Genomic DNA, 13,996 nt, shown 5'->3' with positions numbered 1-13,996 from the left:
CATGGCTACCTTGAAGGAGGAAGAGTTCTAGTTGGAAAACTTCACCTACTAATCCTTTGGTAGACAGCATTTTTTATCCACTTTCCAGACTGCATGTTGACCTTTTTTTGACTTAGTGGTGGTGTTCATTTGGGAGTGGTGGTGTCTGTGGTGTTGGTTTGGTTTTTTTTTTTAAAGACAGGTGAGGAAAAATCAAGCAGGACGACCAGCAATCTAAGCTGGAGATAAGAATTGTTCTGGTAAAGCTGTGTTTCACTGGAAAACGTTGATTCACTGAAACTAGTCGTTATTTGCCCGAGGAAGTTGTGAATGTTCCATCCCTGGCAATGTTCAAGGCCAGGCTGGACAGGGCCTTGGACAACATGGTCTAGTGGAAGGTGTTCCTGCCCATCGCAGGGGGTTGGGACTGGGTGAGCCTTAAGGTCCCTTCCAACCCAAATCAGTCTGGATTCAGAGCACCTAGTAATTACATCAGGACAACACTCCTCTGGAAAACACAGGTAGATGTTCTTCATAAGTCAGTCAGAGGACAAACCAGGTATTTACTGTTCACTAGATCAGAGGAATCAGTTGACCAAAAATTTTGTGTCCATTCCTATGCAGAATTAAGGTCTCACAAATTTTTGTGTGACAGGAAAGATACTTTCCTGTCCTGTTCTGACCCTGGCATCTTTCTGTGCATGACAGGTTAAGCATTTTTAGAACATGTCAGACCCTAATGACTGGTGCCTTCAGTGAGGGCTGAAAGGCATGTCTAGAGCAGCTAAGAAATCAAATTCATTTAGTGCCTTATCCATCCCCCATTTGTGCCTGACTCAACTCAGTAACAAAATTGGAAATTCAGTGTGGGATCATTCTGAACTGCTGTAAATTGTTTTCATAGGAATGGGACTGTACATTCATCCCATATTAAAAGTATTTTAAGTAAGATTCCGGTTTCTCTGCATATATGTAACTAATCTGATTATCTGGCTCATTGTGTATAAAGGCAAACTAGATGGTGTGCAGAAGTTTGAAAACACTGGAAGGTTCTGAAAAATAACAGCTTTGATTTAGAAAAGCTTGAACTTTTTAAAGACCTTTTCAGATGAAAAAAAAACCCCAACCCCCAAGAAACCAACCAAACCCTCAGTTGATTAATTAGTCCTAAATTATATTTAAAATTCTTCCTGATTGATTTCTAAAGTTGACTTTTACTTGATTAAATAGCAGTCTTTGATTTAGAGATATTTGTGGCTCTGCAAATTCCCTATTCGATGGGAGCTCTACATGAACACTTTGCTTGCAGTAATGAGCTTAGCCAAGTTGAAGTTTTCTTCCTCACTTTCAACCCTCCTCTCCCTAACCACAGTCACGGGACAGGTCTTCTTCTGTGTGCATTGAATGTGAACCAAAACAAGACATTAACCTTATTCGTTTAGATATTCGTAGTTATAGGATACCAGTATTTCATTTGTCATTCTGGTTTGAGGCTGGTCCCTTTATGATAAAGAAAAAATAATGAATTTAAATCAACAGCCTCTTCAGGGTGAAAAAAATCACCCAAACACCTACCACTACCACACCACATAGTTACTAGTGGCAATAATACCCTGCTTTTACCATTGGACTGCTTCTTTTGTGTTTACACTGGTAGAACTGTTTCTGCTTGCCAAATGGTAGTGCTCTTTTTTTTACAACTGTTAGGATTTTTGCGTTGGCAGTGTATTAACTATACATTAGCAATGTGACAAATGGATAGTGCACTCTAGGCATGTTAGTGTTTAGAACTGTTACATCCTTTACTATTTTTATCAACATAACTCTTCTGAGGACAATCAGGCAGTTGGTAAGTGTAGGGTGAATGCTGAGTTTGGACACTTATTTTGGAGACTGAGGAACAGCAGCACTGGGAGGATGCAAGTCATTGCACTGAGTTCCTGAGATTTCTCTGAGTTGTATTTACTATAGGTATTTATCTAGGAAGTAAGTCTTCCTGCTCTCCTCCTTTGGCTCTTAATCACAGTAAAAAGATGTAGTGGCATTGGTGAAACGGCATGACTGTCTCCCAGTTTTCCCTAGTTCAGGCTGTGTCGCTGTGCAGGTCAGCAAGGTCAACACTGTGGAGATTCACCAGTGACTCTTCCTGTGCACTGCAGAGCAGAATCTCCAAAACCTACTGTAGACCTGTGTAAATTTAGGGGAACCACGCAATCCTTTCCTATGAGCCTTAATCTAGACTGAGTCTCTTCTCATCATGCTCTGAACCAAATTTTACAATGACTTCGACCAAGGTCTGTTCAGACTAGAATTGATTCTTGAAATACATGGAACTGTGCTTTAAAGACATACTTGCAGGATCCAAGCCATCTGTTAGCGTCAGTCCCACTTTTTTAGAAGCTGTTGGCTCATTCTTTGGAATAGGTCATTATTAAGCTGTGCATGAATATGGCCAGTTCAAGAAAGAAGCTGGTTTTCTGCATTTATGATTATTTAGTGCGTCAATGCAGCTCACAGAATGGACTTCCATAATGTAATAAAATTAACTGTTTCTACATGTTACATAGGCACTTCTGTGTGTTCTGGTCCCTATGATTGGACTTTATGTCTGTCCAGAGGGAAACTTCTGTTCCAAGAATAAACTTGTTGGTCTGTGTTTTCCAATCAGATGGATTGGGCAGTCTCTGCAGCATCACTGCAACTCCCTTCTATTCATATAGCAAGGTGTCTTCGCAAAGGAAATGTGGGAAATTTTGCAGCCTCCCATTGTATTCAAACACAGAGTTGAGAAGTAGGGATAACCAGGGAACTTGAGTGTTGCTGCAGGTATAGTGTGAAGTGCACCAGTTCTGAAGTATAGATACAACTACATTCCAAGATACAGGTCTTGAAGTCACTCAGGCCGTATTTATGAACATTTCTGTTTGGTTTCTCTTGGTAGTCTAACAAATGAATATTTTGGAGCAGCAGTATCTGTTAAATTAGGACATTTTTACCCAAATACATGCAAATCTAGCTAAGCATTTGATCTAGGCAGTGCATTTTATTGATTAAATATGAGGCTTGGACGTGCCATCAAAACAACCAACAAACTTGAAGAGCGATTATAGCAGAAATGACTGCTCTAGGACTTAATGGGCAGCCTGGAAACAAAGCCAGCTGTGGTAATTAGCTTGGAAATCATTTCAGATAACACATCTTTAGAAAACTTGATGCTGCTTAAGGAATATTTATGTGGAGAAATAGCTCATCATCCAAGTGAATTGTTGGCTCACTTCAGCCAGGGATGTGAGCTGCTGAAGTGAATTCATGTTGTCTGCTGTGGAACTTCATTGCTTTCTACTTTTAGCTGTATTCTGGGTTGGCCTGGTGGAGGCTATTACAGTACTAGGGTCCTCAGCACTGAGTCAAAACTTCCACCACATTTCTCCTACCCTCCTTTTGGAACTTTTGACAACAAATAGGCAATTTTACAAGCACAGAATATGCTATTGAATTGGGATTTGGGAAGTGCTGCAAAATTGATAAAATTGCACCCAATATAAAGAATAAGTCTTGCTAAAAAAGAAAAGGAAAAACACATTTTTCACCCATTTTTTAATATTGAAGCTCTTAACTAATGACTTTGGCTTGTTAAAGCATTTTTCATTTGAAAGAGATCTCCCTTCCACCCATACAGTAAAAAGAATGCCAAACCAAACCGGAATAGAATGTAATTTGTTCATATTGACTCAACATGAATATTGGAGTTGAGTTTTCATTTCGTTATAGAGAAAACTGTTTCAGCTTGACTCAGGCTATCATTTACTTATTTATTCATTGCATTCACCACCAAGAGGATAAAAATAAGGACTTGCACAGCTCTGCTTGATAGAGATTTTCCTGTGTCCCAGCCAATGACTTCAGTGGGATGTGGTATTAGAAGAGTTTATTCCTTTCTGTTATTGCGTTATGTAGAATCTCCTACTTCCTGTGATCACTGTGCATTTAACAAGGTTTTTGCATACCTTCATTAAGTATCCTCTCCCACCCCCTGTTTTCTAGCTCATATTCCATGCCCACTGAAGTTTTCCTCTTTGATTCTTATTTCTTACCTCTCAAATCTCATTGAGAAATTGAAATTGCCTGTTGGTTTTTGAGCTTCTCTCTACTTCAGGTGTAACTGCACTCACACGTGAGTCATTAGTAGCTTAGAAGAACTGTTGCAGTTTGTGAGCAATCTGTGTAAGGGTGGTTCACAAGATGATTCTGGAGCAAATTTTCTTCTGTGGATAAACAAATGAGGTAAACTGAAGGTGGTGCTGAATAAAATGTATAAAACACTCAGAGAAAAGAGAAAAATCAGCCTTTTTTGCTGGTTCCGGACAGTACTGGGACATGTCAGGGGCATCGGTTGGTGGGAGGGGGAGAGGGGCAGCCATGAGGGGTGAGAGGAGATTGTGAGGGGACAAGGGGGAACAGCCATGAGGGATGAGGGGAGATCATGAGGTGAGATCAGGGGCAGCCGTGGGCTATGAGGGGCAGCAATGAGGGGACATCTTGAGAGGAGATGAGGGGTGACCAGGAGGGGTAGTGGTGGCAGCTATACAGTGTGGCTGTGACTGGAGATCACGAGGGGCAGCCATGAGGGGAGATCAGTTTGCCCTTAGGGACATGGTTTAGTGGGAGGCTTGACATTCCTGGGGTGACAGTCGGGCTGACAGTCTTAAAGGTCTTTTCCAGCCTAGTTGATTCTATGATTTTTATCTCTCTCCTGCCATCCCAAGCATACATCATACAAATCAACTCATCTGGGATTCTGATGGGGTTTTGGTTTGGTTTCTTTTTCTGCATATGAAATTAAACTTTAAAATGTAGACAGATCTAGAATTCTCCTCCCCGCCCCGACATACTTTTCTGATTCACCTGTCATTGCTTTACACAGTTCCATACGTTTTTTTCTCATAAATCCAACCAATGTTCAAAATGTCTTCTTTTCCATTGTCATTTGTAGATGCTGCAGAGTCAAATCAGCAAAGGACTTTTTCAGCCAATGCTGTATAGGAAATTTCACAATCTACCATGGTAGCTGAAAAAGAAAATCTGTTATCATTTGTTGTTAACATCTAGGGAATTAGAATTTGTGAAGCTAGGAAATGATTAGTGGAGTCAGAATGCCTGGGTTAGTCAGAATGTGGCATGGAGAACTTTTCCTTATATTTTCTTTAAATCTTGATGGAAATGATGCCCAAATTGTCAATACCTGGATGTCTCTACATCACCAACCACCAGAGCTGCCAGAGAGATAACTGGATTTCTGTAGTTGTACTAACGTGCCCTTCTGCAACCACACTATAAAGCAGGATAAAAATGACTCTTTTCCCTGTCACATCACTGAAGTAGTGAAGTTTTGGTTCCCAAGGTGATTCTCCACACTGCAACACGGGCAAAATTTGCTTCTCTTTGTCCTGTGTAGACAAACCTTGTACGTCACAGACATCTGAAGACTGCTCAGCAGTCTCCCCTGAAAGAAAGATGTTGGTGGTGTCAGCCTAATTCTCCGTGGTCACAGTGTCAACTGCATAAATAGGCTAAATGCCAAGCCAGTAGGCTAGGAACACTAAATGCAAGGTAACGATAGGCAGAGCAGGGGTTCAGGCTTTATTTTCCATATAACTCTTCTAAAACTCAGCTGGGGCAATAGAAGACTTTATGGAGAGGGCATTAGCAAGTCAGTCATTTTCTGAAGGATCAAGTGACATTAAACACTTCAATTCATAAAGTGCAATTGGTTGATTATAGTGCAAACAAGTTTGAGCATCCCAGCTTGCACTAAAGTATTCCCTTAGCTTCCTAGGCTCAGAAAGTGAAGTTTTGTTTATTGAATTCAAGTTCTGGTTTGTTCTCATCAAGAGCCAAGCAAAGGATTAAAGTTCACTGCTTCCTGGCTCACCCCACTACAAAGCTGCTGTGAGGTAGTGTCTGAACATCAGGCTGGTGGGGTCTGTAGAAGCTGTAGTTGGAGAAGGCTGTGGGTTTATGGCTCAGTTCATTGCATGCAGGGCTTCTTCCTTATTCTCAACAGCTTTATCACGTATTTCTCCTACATTTTCTCACAAGCCAGGTCACCTTCACTTGAACGTCTGCAGCATGATCTGGCCAGAATGTTCAGAAAACAGCCCTTTCATTTAGGACAAGAATTTCAACAGGCCCAGTAGCCAACTTTAAACTATGCACCGTATTTGTGGTTTAAAGGTACTGAAACATGAAAAGGCTCAAACTGGCAGCTAGTTCAGTTCTCAACACCTTTGTGGTGCCTTGCTCTGAAACCATTGCATAGATTCCTAAATATCTTTATAACTCACCTTGGTAAGTCTCTTAAGATTTTGCTATTTAAGGTTCCAGTACTTGGTCTTAACTTACTTTGAATACTTCAGTACTTAAAGCTTATGGCAATCAATGACGTATCTGTTCTCACAGTCTTTGGTCTTCGTGTACTTTCAGCTAAGCACCTAAGTATGCTTAAGAGCTGTAAGATGTCCCAGTAGATGCCTCTTTACATACTTATATGTCTAAATATCTCTGTAAGTTTGTCTTTCAATGATATTGTAATAGCAGAACTTGAAATGCAAAATCTAGCATGCCAGAAATTTGTATTTTGTTTCCAACTGCTTAAACACTGGCATCGCCCTGACAAGGGTTTAAAAAAAGCATTTTGAGCATTGGAATGCAAATTAACATACCAAGCAATTAAAGTCAATTAAAACAGGATGCAGTGTAATTAGAAACAGTTGTGTTCACATTTATATTCAGAGAGGTTTGATGTGTTGAAAGAAAACAATTCAGGAAACTTTTAATGCCTACAGATGTGATGATGATACTAATAATGGCATTTGATTTCTACAATGCCCCATCCTCCCTCACCTCCTGAGCTGTTGAGAAGCATAATAAAATGAGCAACTGATGCACTGAAAGCAATGGTGAGCATTGTAGGTGGCCACTCCTGTCTCTCAACACACTGCAGACCTCTTGCAGTACAGGAGAAGCTTGCAATTCTAGCAGCCTCCTGACCTGCATGAGCACCAACACCAATAAGTTGTCAAAAATGCCAGTTGGCTCAGGAGGGTTGTATCTTCCTCACACATGCTTCCTTGGTATCTCTGTTGTTATTGTTCTGAATAACTGCATTAGTTTTTACTGCCAGAAATACTGAGCCAGTTGCACTCTGTATATCATCTTTCTGCATTATAACCAGAAAGGAAGGCGAGTCCTCATTCCTCTAAAGCACAACTGTCCTCATGATCAAAAAGTCTGCTAGAGGTTGTGGTTCTAGTACCTGCAACAGTGTTAATAACAGGCATGGGTGAGCCATGGAAGACATGTGAAAAGCAAACAGAAAATCCTGAGTTACAACTCTGCAAGCCTAGATAGCTGCTGCAGGATTACAGACTCCTCTTCAGGGGTACCTCTATCTGATCTTTCTTTGGCATAAAGGAGTGATTTCAGCTCTTCCTGGATGAGGCTGAGTGAAGATATACATCCAAAGGAACCTGGGAAGAAATCTGCCTGTACAAAATTGCAGTCTGTTTACTGATGGAAAATACTGGAAAGCAGCAGTGGGTTGTGTGAGATAGCAGGCTGCAAGCCAGTAGAGTTAATAAAGCACAGTGCAATGAAATGCTCTTTAATGTGATAACAGCTCTTCAGGTGCAATGCCTTCTATGTCATCAAATGTATATGTCTGCTGACTATCCTTTATTAAAAGCAATTATTGATTTAAAAGGAGTAGTAAAAATAGCTGGCAAAGAATTTAATACAAAAGCATGAAAGCCAGAGGCTGGCTCCTCCATCGTTTCCACCTCATCTAAGGCTTAGAGCAGAACCGTATCCATTCTGTATGTTTTGTTTTTACTTCTCATTAACTGATAATCTATTTTCATTTGAAACCGAAATGTGGAGAGCAATCTCTTTGAGACAAGGTGTATTTAAACACAGCCAGTCGTATCGGTTTACATTTGCACTAAGAGTCAGTTACAGTAAATGTAAGCACTAGGATAAAGCTTGTTGACCTATGAATTCATCAGTTCAGGTCGCTGAGACCTATGGGAATATAATGGTTGTCTCCTTTTCCTAAGAAAATCATGATTTGTGTTTTCAAAAGGGCTAAGGCACCTGAAAGATATATAGGTGCTTACCTATATTAGAAATATAGGTCAGTGAGAGAGCAGTGTCTGTCTTGGGCAGCTGGACTTACTTGAAGATCTGCCATATGATTTTAAGTTCCTTCATTTCTGAGTGTACCAGCTGAGCACACATGAGATGATTTCGTGCTTGGGGTTAAGTACTCAGCACTACCTGCAAATCAGATTTCAGTTGATGAAATCAGGTTTGATTAGGAATGAAAATGTGTTTGAAAATCCTTTCATGGGGGCGTTTTCTAATGTCTCTTTCATTTACATAGCCATGAGAGAGATAATGAACTTTTGAATTTTAAATGTAAATTTTTGGAGGGCCCTACAGGTTGTATTCTTTTACTGAAGGATTTTCCCCATTCTTGCAGCTTGTTAAGTGATTTTTGGCTTGTGCAAGGCAGATGTATAAGATTATCCCCTCATGAGCATATTTTATACCTACTCTGTGCAGGTGGAAATAGCTATAGGGAATTTATGTTATTATTTAAAGGAAATACTTATAGTAATGTGGAATTTATAATCAATCTCCAAGTTTCAATCGCTGTATACTGTTCTCAGTTTGTGATCATAAAGTGGGATCAATTCTGCTCAACTTTGTCTTTGAAAGATGTGATTTCTTGCAGGTTTCCAGAAAAGCTCAGTTTTTCTGGAAAAAAATAAGTGTGGTCATATACAAGGAAACAGAAGTTGCTGGGCTTGAGCACTTCAGAAAGTGTGCCTGGAGGTGCTTTTCATGATAAGGGTGCTAGAGCACATCACAAGGAGATAGATGTACAGAGCATTAACCTTTAGGCTTGCTAGAATATTTATTCCTCAAACACAGACATGCAAAGCCATCTTGTGAGATGACAGTTTAGTAATTACAAGGTGACTGAGAACTCCTTGTGTATGTTGCTATGAAATATATAGAATGCAATTAATTACTTGCTATTACAAGGTAACTCCCTGTATCTGTATTTGAAATAGTAGGTGGTAAGGGTGTTAGGTACGCTAGAGTCTAATGTCTGGTCTCCTGCTACCAAGACAGAGCAGATAATATACTTGAAGAACTTCCCAATCTCTCTATAAAAATGTGTGGACCTTTCCTACAAGACATAGTTTAGAAGGGAAGATCGAAGGATAAAATTCACCTGCATGAGCAAAGGCATCCAAAGCACTTTTCTTCTAGAAAGGATTTGGTTTTTAACCAATGGCAAAATGGATGTGGAAATCGGGTGGGCTTTTCTGCAGTTGGAAGAAAATATTTTTCTAACGTTTGCTTTTTCTTGCTAGGTTGTGTATGTTACAGCCACCTTCCCCTATATCATGTTGATGATTCTCCTCATTCGTGGAGTAACGTTACCAGGTGCTTCCGAGGGGATAAAATTCTACTTGTACCCTGACCTTTCCCGACTGTCTGACCCACAGGTAGGATCATGGTCCCTCTATTTATTTTCCTCTCTGACTGGGTAAAACTGCAAGAGTTTTCTTGATTTTTAAGTTTGAATGGAGGTGCTTGCTGGGTAGTTGTTCATTGTCAGAGGTCTGGAATTGTGGCTAGGGCTTTAAAGCCATTGCTGCTTACATGTGCTGGAATATACAATTCTTCTACTAGAAAAGTGCCCTTGGTTTTCAGGATTTTCCAGTGTTCAGCTGCAGTTGCTGCTTCTGCTACAGATGGGCAAAATCCTTGCCACAGGTTCAGCAGGAATGAATTTAACTGAGACTTGGCCATTTTGTGGTTCTCTGCTTATTCCAACTCTAAATCTCAGTCAAAATTAGTAGAGTAATTAAGCATTGAGATGACTGTTGTCTTTGAAGCAGAAGTCTGTATATGCAGTCAAGGAGGGATGAAGTACTGAAGCCAAGAACACTCTTTTTCATTGTTTCCAAAGTAGAGTTGAACATGGAAATACAGGATTAAGCTGATTTTTTTTTTGGTGACAGATGAGTACAATGAAACAGTTATTATTATATATCATTTGTCTGATAGCAAAGAAGCAAAATGACACAAGCTCTAGAAAACCTGACAGGTTGCAGACAGCCTTTTACTTACCTGGCTTGGCAGTGTAGAAGATATTATACAGTGTTACTCCTAAGACTGTTACAATATTAAATGGACACTGAGATGGAGGTAGAAAGGGAGTTTGGGAATATTTGTCCAAATCATGTTTTTTAATCTGTTTACTGAGAATGTGTGAGCATTTACATGGGTCACATACACCCGTGTGGCTTAATTTATTTTAGCAGAGACAAGAAATTTGTTTACCTGAGAACATGGGTGGTAATCTGTTCATTTTGCCCAGTTTTAACTAGTGTTTCATCCTGCTGTGTGGTTCTGACAGCTCATCACTCACTGCCTTAACTAGCTTAGGCAGAAGCTCTTCCCTGTGAGGGTGCTGAGGCGCTGGCACAGGGTGCCCAGAGAAGCTGTGGCTGCCCCATCCCTGGCAGTGTTCAAGGCCAGGTTGGACACAGGGGCTTGGAGCAAGCTGCTCTAGTGGAAGGGGCCCCTGCCCGTGGCAGGGGGTTGGAACTGGATGAGCCATAAAGCCCCTTCCAACCCAAACCATCTTGTGATTAACAGCAAGTGCTCACTGAGTACTCTTGTACTACACAGTGATGATTCCCCCACACATGAAATCTGTGGACTGAGTATGCAGGCAGCCCTGCTGGCAAGCTGTTGCTCCGTCCACTCGCCCAGTGCTGTGCCAGATGCCTGTTAACAGGATTTTGCCTTGTGTGTGGATTTTTCACATGCCACCACCACCCTTGCTTCTGTGTGTCATTGAGGGAGGGCATGCAAGCTTAAGAGACATTATTGTCAGGCTACAAGGGGGTTTTATATGCCTGTTTACTATACTGATCCATTTGTAAGGAAATACACCGTTGCCATGACAATTCCCAAAGCACATGGTATTAGCCTAAGCAGTCTGTGAAGTACAGAGCCCTTAAAAGGCACGTGCGGATGTATCTGATTGTCCCACACATAGTGCTTGGCTGATACTGGGATGTCTTTTCAGAAGGCTTAATGGATTGATTTAACAAGCCAGTTTATTCTGTGTTTCACTGAGACTTTAACTGACATATTGCCATACTCCTGCCTTAGGATTTTAAGCAGCTTTTTGTAGGAAAAAAGCTGAAGTAGAATGAACTATAACAGAGATCTCGAGCGCTACTGTATGTAATTTAAACATAATATGTGTGATGAAATGGTTGTAGAGAATGATTTTTGTGTTGGAAAGAATGCAGTTTCATTAAAAATTCGAAATTTTGTTGAGACTAATCAGTTTCTGAAGAAAGATTTCTGAGTTATTAGCAGGATTTCAGGTCAGTTTGCAAGGAATAAAAGAAGTTTGGAGGAAATTTAAAACTGAATTTGGCAGCATTTTTTTAATTAAAAATGGTGGAAAGGAATTGGTTCAGCTGTATTGCAACTTTCAGTGGTAACAAGATAAATATATGACATTTTCCCTTTTACAGAAATGTAGACCTTAATAATGTTTAAGCCTGTGAATTTTTGTATCAAAAAAAGCCCATTCCATAAGCCTCTCCTCAGTCTGTTCCAGAGGTTTTTGCCAAGCATGTATAGGACAACTGAACTAACCTTGCCACTGGTGCTTTCGGTTTTTATCTTTACTCTTGTTTCTTTGCATTTGCTTCACAATCTCGTAGCACAGTGCGTGTGTACGAGCTGGAGGCCTGTTGGAATAATGTTCCAGGGAGGCTAATATGTCTGTATTAGAGGAGCAGTATTTGAACCATAGCGCCAACTGTGTTTACTGTGGGTTAAATAAATTAAGTTTCTCTTCAAGGCTTGCTTTAGTTTGGAGTTCTTGAAGCTTTTGTCTTTATGTAATTTGCATTCCATGGTTCGTTATAGCTTTCTAAGCAGCTATTCATCTCTCTTTTCAGTTCCTCTTAGCTTTCAAGTGCTGTGTTCTCTATTTCATTTTTATATTCTATCTCTCCAGCAGACTGAGTCCTCCTGGTCTGAAAATGCCATCTTTTGTCCTGTGTATCTGTAGAGCTCATACCAATCACTTTTCATTATAATAGTGGAGTACCATACTTAAGCTTCAGAAATGCTTTGTTTCATCAACAGTGAGGCCTCTAGAGCCTTAAATTGGCTTGAAATGTGTCCCTCTACCCCAATCTGAAGGGTACAGGTACTGTTCAGAACTTAAATATGAAGTCTTTCCTGAGTTATAGCTCACACAAAAAGAAGTATTTAGCAAAGTAAACAGGATGGGTTTTGTGTGCATGCCTGACCCAGAGTGTGGTTCTAGTTGTCCCCCGATATGTAATTGTGTTTGTGTGTGTTACTCACTGCTCTTTTGGGGGGAAAGTATTTGCTGCTTCATAATGGGATTTTCCAAACATCTGTGCATGGAAGAGGTTAAATCAGTTGGGGATCAGCAGTTGTACCAGTTTGATGGCTCAAGGAGTAATATTATGGTCAATGATGTGGAAAACATACCTGTGTAAATTAAAACCCTGCTGTAGCAGTGGATTCTCCTTCTTGCTTATTGTATGTTTGCATGTTAGTAACTGGCTGAGTTACTGGGGGTGAGCCTGTCAACCCAGTCAGAATTGCACTCTTCTCACAACAGTAGGTGCTTACCAAAATCTTGAACAAATTCAGTTAATCTGGGTTTCACAGCTGAATTGTACATAGAAGTTTCTTCCTGGAAAGGGATGTCAAGCCCTGGAGCAGCCTGCCCAGGGAAGCGGTGAAGTCACCATCCCTGGAGGTATTTAAAAGATGTGTAGATGTGACACCTGGGGACATGGTTTAGTGCTGGACTTGACAGTGATGAGTCTTAAGGGATTTTTCAAATTGAAATGGTCCTATGAGAACACACTTGTATGAATACAGGTTGTACTTTATCTCTGATACACTCTCACGTGAACATTAAGCATGATAAATGAATAACAGGGCAAATTACCTGAAAGATACAGGGGAATTTTCATTACAAACTCCTTAATTTTCAGTTTAGCATGAGTTTATTTTGCTAGTTACTCACTCCTTCCTTAACATCATCTTTGTATGTTGGAGCATGTCCATTAAATTATACTTTTAAGAAAAGATGTCAATAATTGCTAACCAATTAAGCTAATTATAATATTCAGGTATGTGAGACACATTTGAGAATACTGCAGAGCTGTAAAGAGAATATTTTCTTAAATCCTTTTTTTGAAAATCCAAACTGGAAACATGTTTGAGAATTTATCTTCCCATAATTTTTCCTTTCCAGTGTTCAATAACACTGCAGAGTTGTTTTGCTGATGGCTTAACAGCAGGAGAAATAAGCCAGACTGATTCAGTTCTGGTACACGCAGCCCTGGAAGCGAGCAGCTATCACAGTTGTATTGCCACCTTGAGGCAGAAGGAAACCTCTGTGTTCAAAGGCAGAAGAGAACAGAAATGCTCCACTAGCTTTGAAACAAACTGTTTTCATTTTTGGTGTTTTCATTTTGTGCTCAGAAAATCAAGGGAACTGTATGGATTCCCAAGTGGTGGACTTTAGAGCTGTAATGTATCAGTCTAAGCATCCTGAGCCTTCAAATGTAAAGGATTTTTCCTGTGGTAGCAATGAAATGACAGCTGATTGCTGGAGAATCTTTTGATGCTTTAATCTGTTTGGAATGTCAGAAGCTTCAGTCTAAAGAGAAATGCACTTCTTGAAGACATGCCCAATACTGGGTGATAAGCCCGGCTTTTAAGCATAGTGCTTGGTGAAAGGGTTCAGAGGCAGGGCATGTGTCCTAGATCTCACCAACCTTTTTATACCGCTATGTCTAGTAACACCTTCAGCAATTTTCTGCAGTTTTGAGTGGTTTTCAGAAGAATTTGGACAGCCATT

The 13,996-nt window shown here is 40.3% G+C and overlaps 1 protein-coding gene across 4 annotated transcripts in view; it reads left to right on the top strand.

Moving 5' to 3' along the window:
- The window catches only part of SLC6A11 (solute carrier family 6 member 11), a 110,829-nt gene that overhangs the window by 59,663 nt on the left and 37,170 nt on the right, over window positions 1-13,996 (top strand). For all 4 annotated transcript variants that reach the window (XM_061357873.1, XM_061357875.1, XM_061357874.1 and 1 more), the window contains one exon: window positions 9,423-9,557. In XM_061357873.1, the coding sequence (XP_061213857.1) occupies window positions 9,423-9,557 (135 nt within the window). The remainder of the gene's footprint in view (window positions 1-9,422; window positions 9,558-13,996) is intronic.

This window comes from Neopsephotus bourkii, unplaced genomic scaffold, assembly GCF_033783945.1.
Source record: "Neopsephotus bourkii isolate Nb327-2 ecotype Australia unplaced genomic scaffold, CSIRO-AGI_Nbou_v1 NB_923, whole genome shotgun sequence".
In the NCBI taxonomy this organism is placed as follows: Eukaryota; Metazoa; Chordata; class Aves; order Psittaciformes; family Psittacidae; genus Neopsephotus; species Neopsephotus bourkii.
The sequence above is the reverse complement of the archived record's forward strand: the minus strand, read 5'-3'. Positions and strand labels throughout refer to the sequence as shown.